The sequence below is a fragment of the Nicrophorus vespilloides genome, unplaced genomic scaffold, assembly GCF_001412225.1.
Source record: "Nicrophorus vespilloides isolate i.1.1-1 unplaced genomic scaffold, Nicve_v1.0, whole genome shotgun sequence".
Classification (NCBI taxonomy): domain Eukaryota; kingdom Metazoa; phylum Arthropoda; class Insecta; order Coleoptera; family Silphidae; genus Nicrophorus; species Nicrophorus vespilloides.
Window position 1 is genome coordinate 757 of NW_017098335.1, and position 19,334 is coordinate 20,090.

The following is a 19,334-nucleotide window of genomic DNA, read 5'->3' on the forward strand; positions in this document are numbered from 1 at the left end:
ACTTTTTTAACCATTTTTTTAGTTAATTTTATTGTTTCAGTTATTATTTCATTAAAATTATAAACAGCAGATTATAAGAAATTACTGTTTTAACGAAAAAAGTGTATTTTTACCCGACGCATCCGCTAATTCTTGCTTCAAATATGTAGAATTATAGTAATTTTAAAAATTATCTTTTCAAATAGGGATTTTATCCAAATTATTTGTAGGCTACTTTATTACTTGAGTTATTCTAAGTATCCGTACAAAATTTCATAGAAATCCACCAGTTATCACTTCAAATATTAATAACTTCTGAACAAAAATGAAATTGAAGAAAAACTTGAAGAAAAATATGAATTTTGATTGTAGAATAATTTCGCACCAAAAAAAAAGAGAAGAGCATTAGTTGAATGCAGTTGAACACATTATAAGTAAGAGATTAGAATAGGAATAGTTGAGTATAGCTTAAGTATAGAAGTAGGCTATGTGTTGCAGTGAATAAACCTAATACGATTTCTTCATTTACCCGCGCAACTTGGTCCTTTATCCAATAGTTATTGTTTTACCGTTTTACCTTTTTCTTTTGTAAGTTTTAAAGAAATTTGGTTAAATAATTATTAGTAATTATACGAGTATAACTGAGTTTTCAAATTCTAATAAATTATTAGCCTGATTATGAATGAGTGAGTGTGTTTTCATTGAAGAACAATACTATGGATTGGTGATTGCCATTATCGTTGTTATCTATGATTCAAATCTTAATAGCGTCGGCTACATCAAATGCTAACTTCATTGTGTTATCTCCCTTCGACGTTCTTCAAACAAGTATTATAGCAGTTTCATGTAATTTCCAAAATCGATAGTAATTATCATATCAGGTTCATAATCAAATATATACATACATTTTACGCGTGATTTGCCAGAGTATAATATGTATTCAGATTATCTTAATTTCACGTTATTATAATGCACATTATTTGATTTGATTAACATTGATGATGGGGTTTGGAACATTATTGATTAACTAGATTGAAAAGTTTTAGAGAAATACTTTGATTGCTGCTTATAACATTTATATATTTTATTTAATATGATAATTAATAAGCTTTTCATAATCGGATTAAAAGCTTATGATATGTCTATGAAATTTAAACCATGCTTAAACAACTGTGAAGACTAGTCAATCATTTTTTTTTAATTGAGAACTTAAACTAAGTAAAATAAATATTAAGAAATGACAAAATTTACAATTTAAATATGAAAAGAGTTAAAGAAATAGTAGGTAAACTAGAATTTCGTTAAAATTTTGCATACAATATTGGAAATATTGACGATAATAGTAAAATTAATATTATGAGAGAAGAAAATCTTATGGTTAATAGCCGTTTGCAGAAGTTCAATTACATGTAAGTTTTAAAATACAATGGAACCTCGCTTAACGAGCACCTTGTGAAGCGAGGTTTCGTATAACGAGTGACGATGAGAAGAGAAGTCCCGGAATGCGCGCCTGCTACATCCACAAGTTTTAATTGTGTACATATATTATATGTGTATTTTTGAATATGTTTCATTATACGAGTGAAAATCCGGAAATTTTGGAATGGATTAAACTCGTCAAGCATGGAAATCTAAGAAATCAATAAATTATAAATTATTGAGTGTGTAATAACAAATAATTTTATTTTGAATAGATGAAAATTCTGTGTTTCAATTAAAAACATATCTAGATTAACTACTAATTCATTTTTTGACTATATCACTAATTTATGTATCAATAAGTAAAGTCTAAATAAATAGACTGAAGTACACATCACATCTTTATTTATTGTTGAAGCTGATGAAGTTGTAGTACTATCGTTTCGCAAAAATCAAGTTTAAAAAACAATAGTGTAGTAATATCGAATCAATAAATTCAAATACAGTTTACGTTTGACTTTGTTCTATAACGACTTGCAAATGAGTTTTATTTTATCGGAGGCAAGAAGGCGTGGAATAACGTCCTCCCATTGATCTCCGATGAAGTGAAAACAATAAGACTTCACGAAACGTTGCCTTCTCATTATTCCCGAAGAATAACAAGATAGACGCCCATCGCATTGTAATTTCCATATTGTGCAAATCAATTCGATTCATCCAACTGCCGATGGAAAATAGTTTTGCAGCGAAACGAATCTAATTGGAACAGAACTTTCTTCAGCATTAATCGAATTGTCCGTACGTGACTTTCTCGCCTGCAGAAAACCCAGGTCCATCGAGGCACAAAATGCAATGAAATAAAGTGCTAAATAGTCGTTCAATGGATTTATTATCCTCGCAAGTGGGTTTGATTGATGGTTGTCGATGAAATCGAATCAATTAATTCCTCCTCAGTTCGTGGTTTTATTTACTCGTTGTATGTGACTTGGAAGCGATTCTTTGGGAGGCCCAAGTTTATGTTTACTCGAAGAGCCCGCCCCGGAAGTATTTGCTTCCGTAAAGCCCTTGCGCACATATTTAAATTAAAAGAAAAAAAAACCGACTCGTGGCTTTTCCAACCCGCATATTTCCGCATTTATATCCTCCGGAAAACGAAGCAAAATATTTGCTTTCCATTTGCGTTCGCGACGTGGAAATCCATTGCAATAACTAATTCTTTCATATGCAACAAAGATAATTGCGAAGCGAAAAGTTATTTAAACTTCAATTTTGTTGTTGTTGTTGGTGGTGGTGAGACACCTTTGTACAATTGAATTTCTTCGTCTCCGAGGAGATTCTTTGAGCCTGGGCTGACACGAGGTCATTATTGATTCAGCAGGAGGAGTAGGGTCGAACCCTCCGAACACGCCTCTCCCGTTAAACGCCAGACATCAGACCCGAAGTTCTGGAGCACGGCTTTCTTTTTGTTGGTATCGTTACTGGAATTTAGTGCATCAGGACTTCGCGAAAGTTTATATCACCTCCTCCTGTATGCCTCTAATTCTAAATCTGAAACTTAATTGTTCAATCTTTATGTATTTTCTTAGCAACATCTTATCATTAATGACGATTCAGTAATTTCACAGTTTACGACAGTAATTTACTTTATTTTGAATTTTTTAACCCTTGTTGGTATTTTAATGTAATCTTTATTTTGCAATTGGAAACGCCAAGTGAGTATAAACCTATATTTGTTTATGTTGTAACGAAAAGAAAAAATGTATAACAGAATACCATGAAATAATATTGAAAATTGATCAATTTTCGTAATCCAAATCATTATAGTTCACTTATTATACGATTTAAGCTTAAAATTGTCTGACTTAGTACCACACATTTTATTCAGGTAACAAAGGGTTAAACCGTACTATACCGCACTAATCAAAGCTACACTAAGTGAGGTATTGCTGTATACATATTTCTAAGATTAAATGGTTTTTAAATCACATTATTCGACCAAAAATATTATACTACAAATTTAATTTTTATAGCATTTTCGAGTGAGGGTGTGTGTATGGGTATTGTTACTTTGTGCTCGACAGTATGCAAATTATGAATAAATTTGCGTCTTTGAGAGGGGTGATAAGACTAAACCGAATTGATATTAAAATAAGATATGCGTGTCCCCTAAGGAAAGCCTTTCAACAACGCTTTTAAATGGACTTTTAGAAGCACTAAAGACCGACAAGATCGAGCGGTTTGATGGACGTAAACTAGAGCATAAGATTAACTTTAATTTAACTGTAACCGTTTTGCTTCGTAATTCATTTATATTGATAGTTTTGTAGCATATTTTCAAAAGATAATATTGTGCAAAGTGTATTTACATAGTAATTTTATAAACAAATTTATCTACAAACAATTAAAGTAAAAAATAATAATGCAGAGAAGGCTAAAATTTTATATCTGATCGTAGAAATGTTTACTTTTCAAATTTTCTATTGTGAATCCGGACTGATCGAAGACGTACTATGCGAGGTGTTACATGAAAACATAAATTTTATTTGTATTTGATAATTATTGTCTATTAAATTGTTGCTTTTGTAATTGAATTGTATGCGTTTAGCAAATTGTATTTGTTGCAGTTTAACAATTTGCGAAGTCAGATAAATCATGAATCCGATTAGGTAGAACTCGTCGCTTTGGCGAAGCTACATCAGCACGTATTATCACTGCAATCCATCACCCATATCTAATTACAGTTAGTTACTACAAATCCTAACCTGTGTGCTATTATGTACCGAATGCTAAGAGGATTCCTACCAGGACTAGTTGCATCTACATCAACTACTATATACTACATAAATCTAATGGCTTTAAGGAAAACAGATTTCGAGAATAATTATGTAAGAGAAAACTGTAATACTTTATCAGTTTTAAATTCATTTTTATTGATTTTTATATAAGTTAGAATTTATACTGTTTATGTGAGATTGTTGCTCTTTAAGCCAGTACATGGTATATCAATATTATGTAATATTCATAAAAAGTATTTACAGCTTGTAACAAAATATTTTAATTTGAGTTTTCGCAAAATTATAATTGTGATCGCAGAATGTTACGTAAACATTCATGAAACAAACAAAAAAAAAATAGCAAATAGCAAAGTTAACGTTAGGAGTTTGTGAAGTTTCTGTTAGTCCCGTGTCAACTGAAAGTTTCTTATTCCATTTGCAACAATGGCTATTATGAAATACTTACGGTATACTTGCATTGTGTTATATCCATTAATTGTCTCAAGAAAACGGTAATAATTTGAAGAATCAACGAAAGCTACCAGATTCTATTAATCTTCAAAGACACCGAAAATATATATTAAATATTTGTATATAATTTATGAAGAGATAAATTATTCAGATTTTCAAATGATTTTTTCTCAAGACTACTATGATTTAGTACTATTTTATTAGAACCGGACTAATCGAGGTACTAAATACTTTAAAATGAATATTGTTTACTGTATTTTATAGAATTAATTTAGATTTTGCTCAATTGGTTTTGAAATTTTCAAAGCGGTCTATAGTGAATCCGCACTGATTGAAGCCCATAATGTGGTGATGGTTACTGTCCTTGGGATTTGAAATAAATTATAAATAAATATAGGATATAAACTAACAAGTAGTTAACTCTTTGATGGACGGTGCATTATTATAATTTTCTAGGAAATGTCCAAAAAGAGGAATTTTTCTATAATTTGGTTAGTATGTTAAAGGATGAATCTCGATAGGCCATACCATACCATCCGAAGTTGATTCATTCTGATTAAGTTGTTTAGAAATTTAGGAATTTCTGATTCCTCAAAGAGGTAAAACCTCGGGTCAATAAGGACTATGTAATAATATGAATTATGAATAAATATCATCTAGTATTTATTTAATTTTCGTATAGTTTAGCATCATGTATAGCAATAAATATTAATAAAATGCGTATAAACTTTGGTCGTTAGTCCTTTGACGTAATATAGAACCACTAAATAATTAATAATAATACAAATAGTTGTTAATTAATAATCGATTTGAATATGAATATAGTTTAATTATAAGCTATTTGCTTGTAGAAGTTGAACGATAGTTGGGGCTGATGGTGGTGCTTGAGATGGGAGGTGCTGTGTCCAAATGCAATTTAGTTAAGTAGACACTTGCTACGAGGGAATTGGAAATGCGAGGCGAATGAAAGATGCAGTAATTGGTGCAGCGAAGGGAACGAAGTTTCTGATGGCCGTGATGGTGAGAGATGAAAAGAGAAGAGATGGATGATCGTATTCACACGTCCATGAATATGGAATTCTGTAAGTGGAGCATCGGTGGTGGTGTTGGGCGCGGATCTTCATAAAGCCGCCATCCATGGATGGAATTCGACGGATCGCGAGAATGCTCATCGGCAAATGCTATATATATATATTATACTGGAAACCACCCACGACCACCATCCTCCCACCTATCCTATCCTCATTTCGACTAGAGCCACGACCGCAAATACAACTACTTTATTACTGGTATTAAACTAATTTCAACTGTCAGAACCAATGACCGCGGCAAGAACTGTCTGCTACTAATTAACCCGGCCGCTATTACCGCGACCTCGTTACTTTTTACTGCAACAAAGAAACAACTCGAGAATATTTAATATAGAAAAGCGACGCCGAACTGCATTAAACTATTTAAGCGAATTCGAGTCTAATTAAAAAGTACAATTTTGTTCTTCCAACTAACACAAAAAAAAATAAAAATTCTTTGTGTAAATACTGAACGAAACGTTCATTACTAAGTAAAACCATTTCACAGAAACTTCTATCTAATTAAAAGAAACATTTGTTTTATAGATTTTTTGCAAAAAAAGCAAATCTTACAAATTAATGATGTCTTGAAAAAAAAATAAATTCATTAATTAGCAATTACAGTTTTATGTAACGATTTGTAACTTCAAAATATCTATTATATTTTAACATCAGATTACATACATCAAAATCGAAATACATAGCAAATCATTATTTCCATATATGTCAGAAAAAACAATATTGTTGTACGTGTTACAGATACACTACTTTTTATAATTTAAGATCAAAATTGTAATGTTATATATTTTCTTTATAGGTGGACAAATGTAATCTTTTAATCTTTAGTCAAAGTTCACATATTTAGATTTTTTTTAATTACTTACTGTATACAATTATATTGTTTATTTTATATAAAAGTAAATAAAATATCTGTTTTGAATGATATACAAAAGTTAATAAAACCTTTATATAAAAAAAAATATAAAAAGTTATTGTAGATAATTTAGTGTAAAAATCAATTAGTATTAGTATTGGTTTGCATATAATAATATTGTTATTCATACGTTAACAATGGTTTATAACTAATAAATTTGCAATGCTTTTGGACTATATTCAAAAGAAAACTTTTATTGTGATAATACAAACCAATTAATTTGAGAATTCTCATTAATTATTTCAAATATTTGTTGGCATGTAATAGTTGATTAGCATTAAATAGATTTGTACATCCTTTGTGACCATAGCAATAAATTAATATGGACAAATATACTGTAACACGATAACACTCGTGTACATAAAAAAACACAAGATATACCAATCTTCAACCCGCTAGGGCGTGAGTCCGTGACGTGGGAAGGTTCAGGGCGCCACTTCCTTTTATAGAGAGGAAGAACTCTAACAACTGCTTCCAGATCAGCAACTTCTTCTCCGACGGTGGGCCTTAGCTCCTCTAGAGCACCAACACCGTCCTCTTGGAGATTACAAATATATCAGAATATCTTCTTAAACTGGAGACCTCAACCGTCTTCTTTCGCGGTTCGCTGCGGTCTCCTCGAATTTTGGAAACATAGTTGCAACGTGGAGCGCACTTGCAGCGTTGTCGATTTTACCACGTTACAATACAGATAATTCGAATAGATAGTTCTTTAAAACGATTTGAATAACTGAATTATCTGTAAATATTATTCAGCTGATTTTAATTGCATTTAAGATTATAATTTGAGAAGTCTCATTAATTATTTCAACTATTTGTTAACATGTACAGAGATGATCTATGCAATTAACATTAAATAAATTTATAGGTCCTTTGTGACCGCAGCAATAAATTAATCTGGACAAATGGAACTCATCAAATGAAGGTTAAACTGTCTGCTGTTTTATACTTTCTCCTTTATATATTCTTTTTAATGGGCTCAGAGAGGAGGTGGTTGTGTGTGCATAAGAGAGATAGACCGAGATGTTTTTTTTGGGTTAGAATTGAAAGTGGAATTACTCACTTCGGTGAGCTTTGTCCGTCGGGTCTCGCCTTAGAATGACCCTCCTTTGGGCCGCAGTGGAAGGCCCCGAATCCACGTCGTGTATTACGATGCGGATGGCCTCGGCGTCGACGGATGCCTGTCGTCGGGGTGCAGCCTCCAAATCCTCAAGGGCCGGAGTCGGCCTTGGTGCAACCATTGTGCGCATACCGCCTATATCTGGCCTAAAAATATAAAAAACAAATCAAAAGTTAGTTTTCTACTGGTTTCAGAATTATTTATAGATTAACTGACAACATTTGATTATGTCAATGTATAAATTAATTATAGTTTAAATACTATAAAATAGTATTATATTAATGTGTAGGACTTTAGCAAAAGTATGGTTCTAGAAGTAAAACCATGATATTATTGTTTTAAAAAAATGTCTACAAACATGCAAGTTTAGGTTCAAATACAATATGAAATAAATGTTAACTTTTTAAATTAATATGATTCCATAATATAAATGAAGCGAGGAATAAGTCTATGACTTTTAAAGGCTGATTTATTACTTGTTTAATTTATATTAAGATGTACACTACTTATACGAATGCACGCTTCAATCATTAGTCACTATCCAAATTCGAGTTTGCCAGGTTATTTTCAAGTGAATCCCGATTTGCGTTGTGGAAAAAGCAGTGATTCACAAAAACTTTGTTATTTCTTATTTCATTTTCGATTTTTAAGAAAAAAAGTACTATCTATCTTAATTATAAAAAAATGATTAATTAATAATATATTAATAATTCTATACTTTATAAATGTTTGAATATATGACTATACAAATGTGTGTAAGTTTAGAGCTGACGATTTCAATTTACCGTCAATATCAGCTTCTATTATTACCCCACAAAAATTGTTGTAGTCAGACAGTGTTGTCATTGCAAAATTCCATTAACTTCCAAGAATGTTTAATTTTTAGTCGACATAAAAAATCCACTTGGAAATGCTTTTTGACGATAAACCGTATAAATGTTGGGAGGATGGAAAAGCTGTATACATAATTAAAAATGTATGTATGGATATAAAAAAAGATTTTGAATTTTCGTGAAAAATCGGCAAATTAGTTTTCTTCATTTGCTCAGTTTTAAGTAAATTTCTATTAAAAGTCGAAATAAATATTACCATTTTGATATTTTGTCCCAAATTTAAATATTTAATGAACTTTGTGTAAATAAAAATAAAAGAATATTAATAGTTTAGTAAAAAAATCAGAATAGGAATATTCTTTCAATAAATAAATTATTAAATTTATATTTATCATAACTATACAAAAGTAAATGTATTATAAGTATTGATTATAAATAGGATTAATGCGTTTTCAAAACAATAACGAAATTGATTTGCTGTTGATGTATATCTTATTTATATTGCATTTTTGCATAAATAAAGTAATCATGGTGAAAACCGTTCTGAAAACAGTTGACGTGAAATTGTAATAAATCCAATTACGTTTGATGAATGAAAACCAACAACAACAACAAACACATATATAAAAAAGAGTAAATTGTAAATATGCGATGCATGTGCGAGGTTTTCTGCGCAAATCCGCCGATGATAAAATCAACATTGAAACTAAAACTATCAGGATAAGAGAATGGGAGCTGCAGCTTCGATCCAAACAAGGTTTCAATTATAGTCGGTGGCGTTTGAAAATACAAGAAATAAGAGTATAAAATAAACGTAAAGAGGTTAATGGGAATGCGAATCCTTGATAAATGAACCGCATAATCCATTCAGGATTTCCTCCTATTCACGATGCATTAATGAACACGATTCAATTAAGAGTACAAATAAACAAACAAAACATATAAATAATTGGATCTAATGATTTACAACTTAATTAGAATAAAAATGTAATTTAAAAAAAATGTTATTTTGGAATACTATTTTTATTTTAAATAATCTACATATGTTTAATGTATGTTTGATAATACATTTACAACTTTCTGACTGAAGTAGTCTACTTATATCCTTACTAACATACAAATATGCACACGAACGTACACAAATTTATATGAATGTATAAAATATAAGTTCAATTTACTTTTAATACGTCAAGGTAGAGTTAACAGTATTTATAGTTTACAGTTATACGTCTTTTTGTAGTCGCTGAAGATTTGTTATGAGTTTACTTTTATAAATTTGAATAATGTAATATAAAAAACTGTCGTGTCCCGGGATTCAAATATCTCTAGACACTGTGGAATAGCTCGTAGTTATGTTGTTGTGGAGTCCTAGTGGAGTTTTAAAGGAATGCTAGAGGTGAAGTTGGAGTTTTTATGATAATAAACACTTTATTATTCACTATAAGATTATTAATAACTTCTATGTCTAGATTTCAGTTGCTAAGTTTGTAACTAGGACTCGGGAGGACTCTCCTTTAGGACTAAAACTAAATTGGACTAGCGAGTAGCAAGGACATTCTAGGACTCGGATTCCATTTGTATTACATAAACATCCTAATATATAGTAGTGAATTAGCACAATATTTGGTAAGGAAAGATATGGAATATTTTTAATGAATTATTTAATGAGACATCGCTCAATTAACCAATGTGTTTAACGTATGTTTGATAATACATTTTCAACTTTCTAACCGAAGTAATTTACTTATATCCTTACTAACGTACAAATATTCGTATGAACGTACATATATCTATGGTGAATTAAACTTCTATACGTTAAGGTAAAATTGATAGTATAACTAATTTTCAGTTAGACGTATTTTTGTAGTCGACAAAGATTAGTTATGAGTTTTCTCTTGTAAATTTTCTGCATTGTATATTATGTAGAATTATATACTGGGGTGGATGTGCACAGAGTTGGCGTAGGGCGGAGGAACAGGAAAAATCGAATGGGATTTTGAAACTGCGCCGCACACGTCACATGCACTTTGACACTTCCGCCCATGATAGCGTTTGGTGTGACAATGGAAATATGAAAGCTTTATACATAAAAATCCGTTTAACGTTCTCACGCTACCCGGAAAAGCCGCTTTGTGTAAAAAATGCGGAGCGGTGGGCCAAAAGGGGTGAAGGATTTCACAACGCACAAAAATGCGAAATCACTACACATTATAATAAAAAAAATATGAATAATGAATATATTTACAAGTGGTATATATTTCCAAATATAACAACCACACATAGAGCGTGTTTGAAACCGGACTAATCGAGGACCTTAAACCGTTCATAAATAAACCGCACAAAAACAGACTTGACTGCATTTTGTCAAAAAAAGATCATTTATGTATAAAAAAAATAATTTAAAAACAATAAATTTAGTTTATTTTAAACTTGTCAAACCGTATTATAGTGAATCCGTACTGATCGAAGCAGCACTATGCAAGATATTGCTGTATTTCATGTAGTGTTCTGTAATTGTGGTAAATTTATTCTTGATGTGCAGAAAAAGTTATGAACTTGATTTGTAGTTCTCTTTTCATTTGAATGCGATAATTTCTAATTAATTAGATTTTAAATATGAAATTACCAAAGAACATTTAATTGATTTCCATTCCATAATACCTAGGTAGAAGAAAATTAATATTCAATTTGGTATTCAAATTTAAGTTTGTTGAATATAAATTAAGGATAGAATAATTATGTTTTCCTTCTTTTAAGTATTTCAATTTCATTAACTTTAATAGAAAATGAATATTAAATTTAGTAGGTGAATTATTATTATAATAAAAAAAATAATTCTTATTTGCATATAAATATTATAATAAGAATTGTAGATGCAAATCGTACAATATATTTGATAATAAATGGAGCTGGTTTATACCAAGAATTGAAAAGCCTACGCGAAATGGAAATTTCATTAAGGATTCGAGGAATATATAGAGAGTTTAGCTAACAATGCACGTTCGTTTTTAGATGAAAATAGAAAGGAACTGTACGAAATATAAATGAAATAAAAAAGAAATAGAGAGAACATGTAAAATGTAGAAGAATACGGGATGAAACATGAATACTCTGGAGTAGAAAAGGGGGAAATGGTTGTGTGTATGTGCGTGAATATGTATGTTTTGTTGTATAAACGTTCTTTAAAATTTTCTCAATTTGGATGGGCATACGAATACAATGGAGTTGCTTTTTCGCTGTTGCCGATGTATGAGAGAGTTGTGTTAGAGGTGGAAGAGAAGGAGTTCTGTAGTTTAGGTTTCGCTTGGATGGTGGAGGGAATAAAAGGAGAGAAAGGTTTTGGGGGGGAGGAGAAGCGATTCGAGGCAGATTTCCCAATTTCCTGCTCCGATTCCCGTTCCTGCATGCACACACACACATACACCTGATGTTATCTGCGTGTGCACCTAGCACAATCCAGGCATCATAAAATCAATAAACACCCCTCCGCAGACGCGGACGAAAATTTTGCAACGTGTTGCCGGATCCCCAGGACTCCCATTCCATATAACATCCATATACATATATAAAAATATGCTTTTTTTTTCGTACCCTTCGCGTTCCTTTACATATATTTCAATGTGTTTTTATAATGACCCTTAAAAACATACATTCATCACAGCTGCAACGAATATTCGAATGTAAATCGACAAAAAATCTACTCATATTAAAAAAAGTAATGTACTTGCAGCAAGATATTAATTCATGGTTTTTTACTGTCGAGAATCAGGACCACATTCAAGATCCTGGTTAGGGTTTATACAAAAATCGACTTAAAAAAAACCGGTGTTCGAATCCAAACTTTTCTACAAATCCGGTTTTAGAATTTTCACAAGAAAATAGAAAAAAGGGATTTTTACAACTTATTCTCTATTGCACATACAACATTTACTGAAATAGAAAAAGGCTTTCACTTACTAGAAAGCTAGTTGCAATTATAAAATTATGTTTTCTTACATTATTCATCTTTTGCTATATTTCAATAAGATATAAATTAATTGAAAAATAATAGTTTCTTATAATCCCGGCGCTTCCATCAAATCCATCTCAGATTTTTTTTTGTCATAATTTTATGAGAGCAATCTTTCGGCAACAGATTGAAGTCTTAATATTCGTTATTCTCTTTGTACCTACTAATTTCACATCTTCTGGTTCTTGAAGATGTTTATGAATTGATTTCTTTCCCGATTTTTCATCATCGCAGTCATCTTGTATTTAATAATTTGGATGCAATCTTGATAATATTTGTCCAAAACCTTAATGAAGCTAGTGAAAGAAATAAGCTATATGTTGTCTAAAAGTTCAGTAGATTTTGTAAATTAACTAAAAAACCTGACAACTAATTTCAGTATTCATTTTTTTTCAAATCATTTTTTGTGTCAACATTTTTATGTCTTTAATCAAATAATTAAAATAATTCATTATTTTTTATAAGGGCTCAAAAATTGAATATGGGTTTATACTAACTTGGTGTTTCCAATTTGAAAACAAATCATTTTTGTATACAATATAAAGATTACATTAAAGTACAACAAGTATTTAGGTCTGTTTCACGTCTCTTCATAATTTAAATAGTGACATAAAACAACCCTTTAAAAACCCTGCATATATTCTTACTGCAACACGAATATTCGTTGCAGGACTTTTATTGGTGTTTAAACGTGGCCATTACAACATGTAATTAATAGCACCACCCTTAGTATTGATATTCTGGTTGCTGCTGGCGCTATAGCAGCCCCCGCAGTTTCGTATTATGCATGCGAGATTAATAATTTTCAAATTCCATTATGCTGGCATTAATTACGCACTGTATTATGTAATAATTGAGAGTTCTTTTTTTCTCGCCGCCGCCGCTTCGCTGTATTGCACCAGCGGCGATAAAAATGTATACTGTTTATGCACGTCAAATTATGTACTAATATTTATACGATGTTATTATGGGAATAATACCAGTAAGCAGAGACGTGAAAAATGTCTAAAGTTGATACTTAATTATCTAGATATTGTTTCTTCTGACCCAATTTAACTTAATTTATTACATTTTTTTATATGTTTTGAATTGCTCATAATATTCCAACTGCAGCTTAAAACACTATACTTTAATTATTTGTAAATTGCTTTAACCCCTTTGTTACCTAAACATAGTTAAAATAAAAAAAATAGTTTCATTGAATTTGCTTAATGCTTAAACTTTAAATGCTTAATTACTTTAATTAAAAAAATACTTATTTTTTTAAATTATACTGATAATACAACATTAGACTATTTTTTAATGTCCCAATTAAAGCTTGAAACTAAATATATATATATTCTTTTGTAAATTTTAAAGTTTAACTCTGCAAAAGCAAAATAATTTTATAAATTAATCATTGTTTCTACACTTTATAAATACTCAATAATATTGCATTCTTTAAACAATGAATTCAAGTGAATTCTTTAAACAATTTCATGAATGAAATATTTATAAATATAAAAATTATGTAACTAAGATTCTTTGAGTTGAATTGCTTCTTGTAGTAAGATCTAATCTAAATTACTACTAAACACGACAGGTGCTTATTCAATTATCAGAATTAGCATTTATTATGCATTATCTTTGTTTAAAGAAAAAATGTACTCGAAAACCATAAGTTTAATAATTATGTAATGTGATTAAGACAAACAAAATGAAATTAATTGGAATATTCAAATTTTAATATATAAAAATTGTTGTTGCAATTATATATTTATTAGAAGTTCAAGAAACAAACGTTTTCAATATAAGTTTATAAAAAAATATATTAGCAAAATAATAAGTTTATAACTAAAACTTACATTTTAAAATTAATAACTTAATATTAGATATGCGTAAATTGAATAAAACAAAAAGACTATGAAATTAAATGAATAATATCAGAAGTTTAAATTAAATGTAATTTTAGAATTAACAAAGGAATGACATTTGTCTTTTTCTTCGTTCCTTGCAACGGAAATTTGTCAGCACAGAAATTCAGCGAGAATAATTAAACACGTTCACCTGGTGTACACGTAAACAGTTGCAGAATAATTATATTCTTGTAATTGAAATATTTTAGAATTAATTAAAAGTCATGCACCTTCGGTGCAAATGTAAACAGCCACAAAAGCAAGTAATTATTTAAATGCAAACATTATTATTATTAACATCTTTATTGGTCATAATGACGAAAGTTTTTCTGCTCTTACAAGCAAACGTTAATTGAGATGTAAAATAATTAATATTAATTACTTCCTCCGTTCCAAAATAAATAATCGATTTTAGTTTTTTTAATGGATTATTGAAATAATGAAAGTAAATGTATCAGTAGTTATTTATTTAAATTTAGCATGGAAAAAGTGAGTCTAGTTTCGCCTGAAGTTTCATATTTGTGAAAATAGTTTATGTAGTGAACAGGTAAAATTTTGTAACAATTGTTAGTTTGGTTTTCTACCAATTTGACAATTTGTTTAAGGTTAATTATTACGGTCGTAATTGCAAATAATTTACTACCAAAAAAATCTATATTCGAACAATTACAAAGAAATTAATTCCCACGATAAAAGATAATTGGTCTATTGATAGTAGAACCATGCCAATAAAAATCCAGCAAGATAATGCTAATTCATGAGGATGTTGTTCGCGCTGGTACTGAAAATGAGTGGAACATAAGAATGATTTGTCAACCACCAAACAACCTCGATTTCAATGTCCTTGATTTGGGTTTCTTCAATCATTACAACACAAGGAGTCGTCGTCCTGTATTGAAGAACTCATTGCGGCCGTGTATAAAGCAAGGGACGAAATAACCGCGGAAAAACTAGATAATGTTTTCATTATATTGTAGAAGTGTATGAATGTGTCCAAGCTTCATAAAAGAGGCAACGATAACTAGCTTCTTCACATGAGCAAGAACAATCTGCGTTTGTTGAGAACATTGTTAGCACGTTAGAAACTTGACTTTTTATAGTTACTAATTTTCAAATATTTATGTTATAGTTTAGTTGTGAAAATACACGTTTGTATATCTATTTATGAAATTGAACACTTATTTTCGAATGGAGGAGTATTAAATAAAACATATCAATGAAATAAATGCAAATTTACAATTGGTAAATTCCATTTTGATGGTTACACTTGGAGCGCAACAAATCGGACCATTAGAGAAATCCGTCCAGTATTTACCCGGAAAGCTCCGTATTAAAGTAATTTTGTTAAGGGAGGAGGAGGAGGGCGTTTCGTAAAATTGCTACAGGGAAATGTAAGTAAATAAGGTTGAATTGGAAAATGTAATTTGTATAAAAAGGGCTCGAGCATTTTTGTTTTCACCCTCTTCTCCTTCGTGTGCGTCTTCTCGTTCGTCTTCCTCGTTCTCTCCATGGGGGCACTTATGTTCTGTTTGCTTATATAAGTTATAAACTTGATGCCAGGTGATTTATATCAATTTAATCCAGGGGCGGCGGCGGCGGCGGCAGCGCGTGGCGTCTGACGTCAAAGCCGACTCCGTGAAAACCCCGGACGACGTGTGCTGTTAAGGATATATATCCGTGCCAACGCACGGATTACAACCAAAGGAAACCATTCCAATTTGATCTTTATATATATCTTCTGCCGTTGACATTTCTAACGTCAATATACTATCTAATATTTCACGAAATACCAGTTTTCCATAGTTAATTTATAGAAGATATATAATATTTTAACCAATTATTCTATTTATTACCAATTATTATTGGTGATTTTAAATTTAGATGGAAGTAGTGTTTCTTTTAATGACTTCTGTCAATGTTACAATTATATACTTTTGGCATTTGTCAGCACTTTAGGTTTCTTAAATACTAAATTAAGTGTATTTTTTTGTGAGATTTGTTTGTGTGGGTTCAATTTTAATTTCCGAAAAGGAAAGAACGCAACACAAGCAGCTAAAAAGTTAAGCAATGTGTATGGCGATGAAGCTCTAAGTGTAGGAATTGGTTTGATAAATTTCGTTCTGGTGATTTTTCAGTCAAAGATGAACTGCGATCTGGTAGGTCAAATGAAGTTTATGATCACAGATAAGAAGTTCTATGAGCGTGGAATAATGAAGTTGTAGGAAAGATGGCATAATGTCATATTTCATTTGTATAAGAAAATCGACAATTACTTTGTTGCCAACCCAATATATAACGTAATTGTACAAATTTAATTATGGTATATATAAAAACAGGACGAAATTAATAACTTGAAAAACATAAAATCATTTAGAAAAAAAAACTTATTTTCATATATTTACAAAATGTTCTTTCATAAAAACAGAAGCCAAATAAAAATGTAACAAAATTTAATTTTGAAATTGGAAAATTTAACGAAAATATTTCAAAACTTAATTTACACAGCAGGTTTTATATGAAATAACTAGATATATGGTAAATTATTTCATTTTTAACTATTTATTGTAGATATTCTATTCTAAGTTTCTACACCAAATTCACATCAAAATTCAGATTTTATTAATTTATAAATCCTAAATTTCTAATTTATTTCAAATCCTCATAAGAAACCATTGAATTGTTACGCAAAATAAGGCAAAACTAATCTTGTTTATATTTTATATATACACAAGAATTGTAATTGTATATATCTAAATCACATTTCTTCCGCTCAGAACAGATCAGTTTTCCTACTGACAATAAATCTATTTCTTTTGTTAACGTGAATTAAGTAATGAAATACTTCTTTCATACATTTACAAAATGTTCATTCATTAAAAAAGAAGCCATATAAAAATGTAACAAAATTTTGCATTGTAATTTTGAAATTAGAAAATTTAATGAAAATATTTCAAATCGTAATTTACACAGCAGATTTTATATGAAATAACTAGATATATGGTAAATTATTTCATACTTTAACTATTTATTTTAGATATTCTATTCTAAGTTTCTACACCAAATTCACATCAAAATTTTAGATTTTATTAATTTATAAATCCTAAATTTCTAATTTATTTCAAATCCTCATAAGAAACCATTGAATTATTATGCAAAATAAAGCAAAACTAATCAAGAACTGTAATTTTATATATCTACTTCACATTTCTTCCGCTCAGAACAGATCAGTTTTCCTACTGACAATAAATCTAATTTTTTTTGTTAACGTGAATTAAGTAATGAAATACTTCTTTCATACATTTACAAAATGTTCATTCATAAAAAAAGAAGCCATATAAAAATGTAACAAAATTTCGCATTTTGAAATTAGAAAATTTAACGAAAATATTTCAAAACTTAATTGACACAGCTGATTTTATATAAAATAACTGGATATATGGTAAATTATTTCATACTTTAACTATTTGTAGTAGATATTCTATAAAATAACTAGTTATTTCATACAATAAGCTTCTACATCAAAGATATTTATAAATCCTAAAGTTATAATTAATTTCAAATCCCTATAATAAACCATTGAATTGTTACACACAAATTGTTACACAAAATTACGCAAAATTAATCTTGCTTATATACACAAGAACAGTAACTTTATATATCAAATTCATATTTCTTCCGCTCAGAACGGAACAGTTTTCCAACTGTCAATTAATCTAATACTTCTTCCATCTTCCTACTTCATTTTTGTTGTTCTTTTTTTCTGTTGTTCGTTTTTCTCCGCGTAGTTATCCACACTCCAGAAGTCCTGGCACGAGCATAAATATATGATATCCGGTCCGTGCGAAACTTTCGAAACGAGCTGAACTTTTTAACAAGTTATAAATAAAATAACTCGAGCTCTTCGGGCTTATACACAGCATATATCATATTTATTCGATTTTCATTCACGTTTAATACACAAACTCCATCATTCCTTTTTTTGCAGCAGCAATCAATACTATCAAAAGCATCATGTAACATATATTTTTTATATTTTACGAATGCAACACAGCTGTTAAATTTGATTTAAAATATTTTATTTCACAGGTTTTTTTTTGTATGTTATTGTATTCTATAATTAATGCAATAAATATTTTGATTACTGTTTTTATTACAATTAATAACAACAATAAAAATTTTATCGAAAAAAAGTGTTTAAACTGTAATATTATATAACAAAATATTATTTTGTAAAGAAATAACCCAAAAGATAATTGAAATTAATTGCAAACAAACTAAATGTTAATTAAGCAAAATATAAATAAATTACACAAAATTATTTTTGTGCAGTTTTAAAGTCCTCGATTAGTCCGGTTTCATTCATTATTAATTTTAACAAATAAGACATATTTTTAATTAATTTATATACAGTTATTTTACATAATATTCAATATAAATTTTATACTTTGTTCATTGTTAAATGTACTAAAAGAGTTACAACCAAAAGATTTATAAAAATATTTCCATCTTTGAATATACTCAAATCTAGGAAATGCTTACTTTCTTTAAATTTCATTAAATATTGATAAATATACAATAAATTCATCTTTCCTCCTATAAAGTTCTAAATTATTTTAATCACGAAAAAATAATGGTTAATTTCCAAATATGTTCCTTAAAGTCATTTTAATTAACGTAAAATCAATCAAATCAATTTTTTATGGTAAAATAAATCTATTCAATATATAAAAGTTCTGAATTGATTTAAAGGATCAGGAATATAAATTCATTCTATTTTGAGTTCAATAAGAAAACAATGAATCAGCGCCGTGTAACAATTGTGCTTTCAAA

General features: G+C 29.5%; 1 protein-coding gene across 2 annotated transcripts in view; it reads right to left on the reverse strand.

Annotated features, from left to right (window-relative positions):
* Positions 1-7,710: 7,710 nt before the first annotated feature.
* Positions 7,711-19,334, reverse strand: part of LOC108562193 — a gene marked incomplete at its 3' end in the record, with an annotated part of 127,462 nt that continues 115,838 nt past the window's right edge. For both annotated transcript variants that reach the window (XM_017920450.1, XM_017920448.1), the window contains 1 exon segment: positions 7,711-7,913. In XM_017920450.1, the coding sequence (XP_017775939.1) occupies positions 7,711-7,913 (203 nt within the window).